Below are 7,858 nucleotides of genomic sequence, written 5' to 3'. Positions count from 1 at the left end.
GGCTATTTTTTGGTTGCAGCCATCATTGTTGTTTGGCGGGCCCGGGCTGGATTCGAACCTGCCAGCTCAGGTGTATGTGTCTGACGCCTTAGCTGCTTGAGCCACAGGCACCAAGCCTATTACCTCTAGATTCTTAAGGTGAGGGCTTAAATCATTGCTTTGAAAGTTTTTCTTTTTTCTCATGTATGCATTTTTAGTGCTATAAATTTTCCTCTCAGCACTGTTCTAGCTTTATCCCATAATTATTTTTATTTTTAATTTTTTTTAGCAAATGTTACCTAATAACTTATCCCATAAATTTTGATATGTTATATTTCTTCAAAAAACAAATTCCATCAAACTTAAACATGCAAGAAAGAGGTGATTTATTGCAATAGGGGGCTGAGTGTGGTGGTGCACACCTGTAATTCTAGCACTTTGGGAGGCTGAAGAAGAAGGACCACTTGAACCCAAGAGTTTAGAGATTACAATGAGCTATGATTGTACCACTGAATTCCAGCCTGGATGACAGAGAAAGACCTTGTCTCTAAAAAAAAATTAAACTTAAAAAAGGAGACTGTTGCAATAAGGGAGAGAGATTGAGTTCAACTCCAAATATTGCAGGGGAAGCTGGGGATTTACAGCAAACAGGCAGGGTGAACAGGGGTCAGTGGGTAGAAAATTACTAAGAGGACCTTGGCAGGATAGCAAGAATGGGGCGTTCTTGCTAAACTGCTTGCAAAATTTGCCAAATTCAGCTACAGTTTTTCTGTGGCATTTGACTGTAAGTAGTGTGCTCATTGTCTAAGTGTTCTGTCTTGCTAGGCTGTTCCTTTTCTGATCCTTCCGCTAATGAGAGCAGACTTTTTTTTTTTTTTGGTCAGTAACTATTGGCATTTCCAGGTTATTGCTGGCTTCTCTAGTACCCAGTCTGTGACATATTAGACCAGAAGAAGCCTTGGGAACTCACCTCTGTGTGATTCTCTGGGTCCCGCCTGCCTTGTTGGCTCCCTTGCAGTCTTCTTACGTTTGCTTTCTGTATAATGCCCAGGGTTGTCGTTACATGTGGTGGCAAGAACAAGGAAAGTATAAAGCTGAAGTCTCCTTATCAGCAGCTGTAACTGAGCACAACACCTGACAGCACAGGGGTAGGTCTGAAAGACCAGAAAGCAGGTTTCATCCTATCATCCCCAGCTACATAGAGGCCACTGAGGCCTCTTTTACTTCAAAGAGAGATGCAATTTCTGCAAGGAAGGGAGTCAGACCTCAGCTCTGGCTTTTGACTAAAACCTGTGAAAGAAAACAGTAAAAACAAGGAAAGTATCAGGCACTAGAGATCAAACAGTATTTTGTTTTGTTAATTTTTGAATTTTAGAAGCATCTCTTAATTATAAGGACTCAAAGCCTTGTATTTTCAGAGTTTAGTGCTACACATGTGGAGGAAGCTGCTGAGTAGAGAGGACACTAGTTGCTATGGGCAGTTCCATGTCCCAGGGAGATGCTGCTCCCTGGGCTGAGAGCTGCTAAGCAGGAAGCAGAACCCAGAACCATGAGTGATGAGAGGGACCAAAAGCCACTGATTATGGCCCTCTCGGTGGAGATAGAGAGGCAGTGAGAGGAAGGCACCCCTACAGGCTGCACAGGGCACAGGGACTGAGGCTCCCAGGGACACCAGACACTTGGTAGTGTTTGGGCAGAGAGGGCCAGAAGCTGTCCCTCCCTCCATGTGTCCATGGCCCCACAGGCATAAGTGGGGACTGAGAGCTCCTGTGGCCCCTGGATCCACTGCTGCCTAGTTCTGGCTGAACCATGAGGGAGTTGTGAGATGGACAGTCCAAGGCCTGGTCCACAGGGAGGGTAGAGCTGAGCCTCAGGAGATGTCAGTCACTAGAGCCACCTCCAGGACCAAGTCAGCAGAGGAGGGACAGCAGATACTGGCTCTGCTGAGAGCACAGATGGCCGTCCTTCATGGAGACTTCACCAGCAGAGGCAGACAAGGCAGGACAGTAGGGCAGGGCAGCCACAGCTGGTGACACAGGCTCCTCCCTGCTGGTGCCATGGTGGTATGTAGGCCCCCCCATCACCTATCACCCCAGACACTGCACTAGCGGGAGAGCAAGTAGAGGGAGGGTGACTGAAGGGGAGAGCGGCTGGAGTCTGAAACTGGGGTAAAACACGGTTCATTGGAGGATGATCAGGTGCAAGTAATAGAGAACCAAACTCAACCTGCTGTCAAGCATTAGGGACTATTTCTCAGCTTCCCTGACTTAGAAGTTGACAACCCAGAATAAATGAATGAAGCTAAGATCTCAAATGAAGTCAAAACTCTGAGGATGCACCTGGGAAAACACAAACCACAGAAGCCCCTGGGACTGTTTTCTCTGGTGAGGAATTTGGGGACTTCAGTATCTGAAGAGAGAGCATACAGAAAGGAAAATGAGGAGGGGTGGGCAGTGAGGCAAATGGTTACACTCTGTGAGGCCCAGAAAATCCACCTTTTACATCACGTGAGGTGAATATTTGAGTAGGACGGGGGTGGGGAGGGCAAAGGAAGATCTGTGATGAGATGTTCCCAGGCAGGTGGAGGGGACTGCTCTCTTCTCTTCTCTGGCCTGCACCTGGGAGATAAACCTGAAGTAGACATTATTGGTTTTAGGAGTCACACTCAACCTTTAACCTAAAGTCACAATTTGGACATCCTTGTTTATGGGAGGCCAGCAAGGAATTTCCTTTGTGGTCTGTGGGGCAGCCCTTGTACATGCCTTGTCTTTCTGTGGAGTTCTGTCCAATGTGTAATGTTACAGGTGCACCCTCAGACAGGGGTATTGCAGGACTCAGTCTCTAAGCTTGACCTTACCTTTTGCATAAGTACTTGAGGGGTGGTCCTGAGATTTTTATGTTCCTTTACAAAGTCTAAGGAAACACTGGCTTCAGGAAAGGTTTGATCTGGCAGCTGAAGTTTTATGCACAGATCCAGCGTCTCCCTCTCCTTTTCTCAGCCTCTCTTTCATATAGACCTCTCCTGATGTAGGAGGGTTCAACATTGGAGCTGAGAGCTGCAGCAACAGCGGGAGGCTGTATTTGCAGAACTCGTAACTCCCCAATGCTTTTCAAGACTTGCCCCTAGAGGTGGGATATCCTGCAAGGGGGTGGGTTGGGAGGATAGTTAGATTCAGAGATTCTTGGATTAGCAGAAAAGAATGTTAAGGGGGTGTGACAGGCCCTTTAGGGGGAAATTAAGAATAAAAAATGGTGGTCAGAGTTAGTTCAGCTTCTTAGTTTTGGCTTAATCAGGTATTAAAATGCCACCTTTTAGTTTCCGTAGGGAATCAGGACACCTTCTGACTATGGCTTGTTTGGAGGCTGTTGTTCTCACCGGATTGCATCCAGGACTTTTAGACTTCCCCCTGGAAAAAAACTCAAGCTTTTCATTTATTTCCATACTTGGGAGTGGTGCCTCAGAGAGGCCCCGGCTTGGTCTCAGAGGCACAGCACACAGTCCCCGCAGACCTGGAGATTCTCTTAGTTTAATCTCCAGTGGGGGTGAGGGGCCTCCCTGCAGGCAGCTTCCAGGAAAGTGGGAGAAGTCCTCTGGTGGGTGCCCTTGATGGCCTGGAGGTGAGGTGGCTGGCTTAAGACAAGGCAAGAGGGCTTAATGAAAATGTGAGTGCCATTTTCTAAAAGAAAAGAGAGAAAGAATGCTGCATGACCCCAAAGAGACTCTCCACAAATGGCAGCATTATTTTTTCTGCCATCAGCAGAAATAAGAGTTACAAATTTAAACCTACACCTTGAGATAAATTTAATTTAACCAATATCCCTTTGAAAGTGCCAAAAAAAGGTAAAAGAGCTATTTATTACTTTTTTAATAATAGAAAGTGTTCTATTCTGTCTTGTAAGGCACCAGCCATCGTAAGTTATTATTTGATGAAAACTCTTAAAATTTTTATTTAGGGTACAGACTGCACCACATACGAAGAGGCTTTGCTTTCCTAATACAATATTGAAGCTCTATTTTCATTAGGACCTACACAAATGTTATAATAGCTATCTTGAAATAATTCTAATCAAGATATTTACATTGCTGTGTGCTACTTTTTGCTTCACTAATGAATGTCCCTCCTATGTGATATAAACATCTATTAAAAACCATATCAACAAGATATCCATAAATTATATAATGGTTTCAAATGGTTTCAGTAGTGGTACTAAATCTATATACCTCCTTATGCCCTCCCTTTTAGAGTTTAGACCAGGATGTTAAAATAGAGATCAGAAAGCTGACAAAACATTCTTTGTGGCAATAAGAAACCATACTACAAACAGTACCTAAGACCCAAAAAGGCCAGATGCATTCAGGCCTGCAGGGCTTCAGTTCTGCCCAGATCACTCTGAGTCAGGATTCTGGGGTTTTGCTCTGATTAGCAGACTTCCGTATCTTAACTTAAAATATCCCTTTCTGCTTATTCCAAGCCTTTAAACAAAGCTTTATTTCTTTAAGCAATTATAAATTAAAGAGTCTCTGAACTCTCCTGTAGCCCCTGTTTCTAGTTGTCTGCTTTTTCAGGTCAAACCAATGTGTGTCTTCCACTTACTGGTTTATGATTTTATCTGCAATTCCTGTCTCCCTATGTATAAAACCTAACTGTGACCCAACTTCCTCAGGACCACTTACTGACAGTCTCTTGGATTTGTGAATCCCTGGCTATGCTCACTCATATTCAGCTTGTTAATGGAAAAAACCAACCTCTCCAAAATAATTTGAAGAGGTTTATTCTGAGCTGAACATGAGTGACCATGACCCTGGGACCATATCTCAAGAGGTCCTGAGTAAAGGTGCCCACTGGCAGCTGTGTTTCTTTCTTCTGTAAGTCACAGTGCCCTAGGACAGCAACACGGGCTTCACCTTCCCTGCCCAGCAAAGGCTTAGGCTTCCTTCCTTCTGGGGGCTTGGTGGCTCCTTTGTGCTGCACCATCTCCACTCTGTCCTGCTGAGGACCTGACTTGGCTCCATGCTCAGAGTGGTCTCTCCTGCTTCCGGGACTGTGAGGGTTTGGCCTCTTCCCAGAGGGTGGTTTCTCCTCCCTCGACCCACTCAGCCCAGATACTGCAATCCAGTTGGGGGTATTCCTACTTTCTCCTCGGAGCCCTCTGCCGCCTCCTTCCATGCCCATATAAATGCTCTCAGGCTTCAAATTTCACTCGTTGCCAAGGGAATCTCTAAAAAAATGCAATCTCAACTAGACCTGGGCAGTGACTCACACTGGCACTTTGGGACATCAAAGTGGAGGACCATTTGAGCCCAGGAGTTTAAGATTGGCCTGGGCAACATTGAGACCCCCGTCTCTACAAAAAAAGTAAAAAATTAGCCAGGCATGTTGGCACACACCTCTAATCTCAGCTACTTTAGGAGGCTTAGGTAGGAGGATCACTGAGCTTACGAATTTGAGATTGCAGTAAGCTATGATGACACCATTACACTCTACCCAGGGCAAGACTTCCAAGGAAAGAAAAAGAAAGAATTGTATATAATTATGATAACTGCCATGCAGGCTACAGTCAAAAAGAATTGTTCTCAAATCTGCTGACTACTTAGTAATGTATCCATCAAAATTATGTTTCAATATTAGAAAATTGTATTAAATATTAATGTGATGCGTTTTAAATACCCTTAAATAGTATAGATTAATTTAAAAGTCGATTCCAACGACTTTAGTCGATTCCAACTAAAGGTATTCTCTTATTTTCAGAATATCCAAGGTATCTCCAAACAGCCAATTCAAATTGCAAAGCCTCAAAATTTTAAAGGTAACTTATTTCTTTCTACCTTGCTAAAATTTGGGTAATATTTTTTTTAAACATAGAAATTTATGTCATCACTTTTCTATATAACTAACTGCTTCACTTTCCTGAACTTCTCTGTATTTGTATGATAGCATTTAATTATACATTGAAAATTAAAAAAAAAAAGCAGCTGAAGTGATATGGTACCTCCCTGTTAACAGCTTACAAGTGAAAATAGATGATAATTATGCAAGGAGAGTAGCTCCCCTCCTACCCTCTCTCCCCTGCCAACTTCCCAATAAAGAGCAAGGAAAAATATAACAGCAATGGCTTTCATTAAAGTCTGAAAATTACTGGAAATGTTGTAGAAGCACACTAACACTCTCTACTTTTTTTTTTTTTTTTTTTTTAAGAGACAGGGTCTTGCTCTGTTGCTTGGGTTGGAGTGCAACAGTGGTGCAAATCAACCACTCCTCCAGGATCAGCTGATGGTCACTTTTCTAAAAAAGGCAAAGCTCAGATCTGGGCAAATGAGCATTCTGCAGCCCATTGGCAACACACATCTGCACTATTATGGGGTTACTCCTGCTCCTTGCTCCGGGAAACAGTGTAGCATGATGAGAAGTCCTTTATAAAATCCATAGTAATAGCCAGGTGTGGTGGCTCACACCCGTAATCCTAGCACTCTGAGAGTCTGAGGTGGGTGGATCACCTGAGCTTAGGAGTTCAAGACCAGCCTGAACAAGAACGAGACCTTGTCTCTACTAAAAATGGAAAAACTAGCCAGGTGTTATGGCGAGCACCTATAGTCCCAGCTACTTGGGAGGCTGAGGCAAAAGGCTCACTCAAGTCCAAGAGTTTGAGGTTGCTATGAGCTAAGATGCCACAGCTCTCTACCCAGGTTGACAGAGTGAGACTTTGTCTTAAAAAAAAAAAAATCCATGATCATGACCAGGCACAGTGGCTCACAGCTGTAATTCCACCACTCTGGGAGGCTGAGGTGGGAGGATCTCTTGAGCTCAGGAGTTCAAGACCAGTCTGAGCAAGATCAAGACCCTGTCTCTACTAAAAATAAAAAATCAGTTGGGTGTTATGGTGGGTACCTGTAGTCCTAGTTACTTGGGAGTCTGAGGCAGGAGGATCACTTGAGCCCAGGCATTTGAGGTTGTTGTGGCTAGGCTAAGGCCATAGCGCTCTAGCCTGAGCAACAAAGTGAGACTCTGTCTCAAATAAAAAAAAAAATCCACAGTCACACTAAACAGGGCTCCTGGGGCACAGTCATGAGCAACTTGGTCACCTTGCCCTTAAAGATATTTTTAGCAGGCACTCACAGCATGCATCCCTCATAGACCCTCTCTCGGTGAGGGTCCCCAGCAGTCTCCAGACCACTTTTTACTAGAATGCATTCAACTGTCAGTATTTGACTTTTCCTTTCTTCATTAAGAATTTAAGACAACAGAAAAAAAAATTTTCTGAGACAGCATCTTACTATGTCACCCTTAGTAGAGTGCCATGGCATCACAGCTCACAGCAACCTCAAAGTCCTGAGCTTAAGCAATTCTCTTCCCTCAGCCTCCAAGTAGCTGGGACCACAAGCACCTGCCACATTGCCTGGCTATTTTTTCATTATAGTTGTCATTATTGTTTGGCAGGCTTAGGCTGGGTTCAAACCTGCCAACTCTGGTGTATGTGACTGGTGCCCTAGCTGCTGAGCTACGGGTGCTGAGCCAGAACAGAAAATTTTAATAACAGAAAATCTAGGTAACTTTTAGTAGTAACATATTATTTTAAAATTAAATTAATAAAAATATTCAGAAAAAATAAAAATCTAGACTTGACCTTAGAATGATATTAAAATCATTTTGGGCTTGGTGCCCATAGCACAGTGGTTATGGCACCAGCCACATACACTACACGGCTGGTGGATTCAAACCCAGTCCGGGCCAGCTAAACAATAATGTTCAACTGCAACAAAAAATAGCTGGGTGTTATGGCGGGTGCCTTTGGTCCCAGCTACTTGAGAGGCAGAGGCAAGAGACTCGCTTGAGCCCAGGAGTTGGAGGTTGCTGTGAGCTGTGATGCCACAGCACTCTAC

At 44.1% G+C, this 7,858-nt stretch overlaps 1 protein-coding gene across 1 annotated transcript in view; it reads left to right on the top strand.

Moving 5' to 3' along the window:
* The window catches only part of POLN (DNA polymerase nu), a 67,427-nt gene that overhangs the window by 35,317 nt on the left and 24,252 nt on the right, over positions 1 to 7,858 (top strand). The window contains 1 exon segment of the mRNA XM_023507703.1: positions 5,730 to 5,787. Within this exon segment, the coding sequence (XP_023363471.1) occupies positions 5,730 to 5,787 (58 nt within the window).

This window comes from Otolemur garnettii, unplaced genomic scaffold (assembly GCF_000181295.1).
Source record: "Otolemur garnettii isolate 467f Iridium unplaced genomic scaffold, OtoGar3 scaffold00198, whole genome shotgun sequence".
In the NCBI taxonomy this organism is placed as follows: Eukaryota; Metazoa; Chordata; class Mammalia; order Primates; family Galagidae; genus Otolemur; species Otolemur garnettii.
Note: the sequence above shows the minus strand (reverse complement) of the source record. Positions and strands in the feature narration are given on the sequence as shown.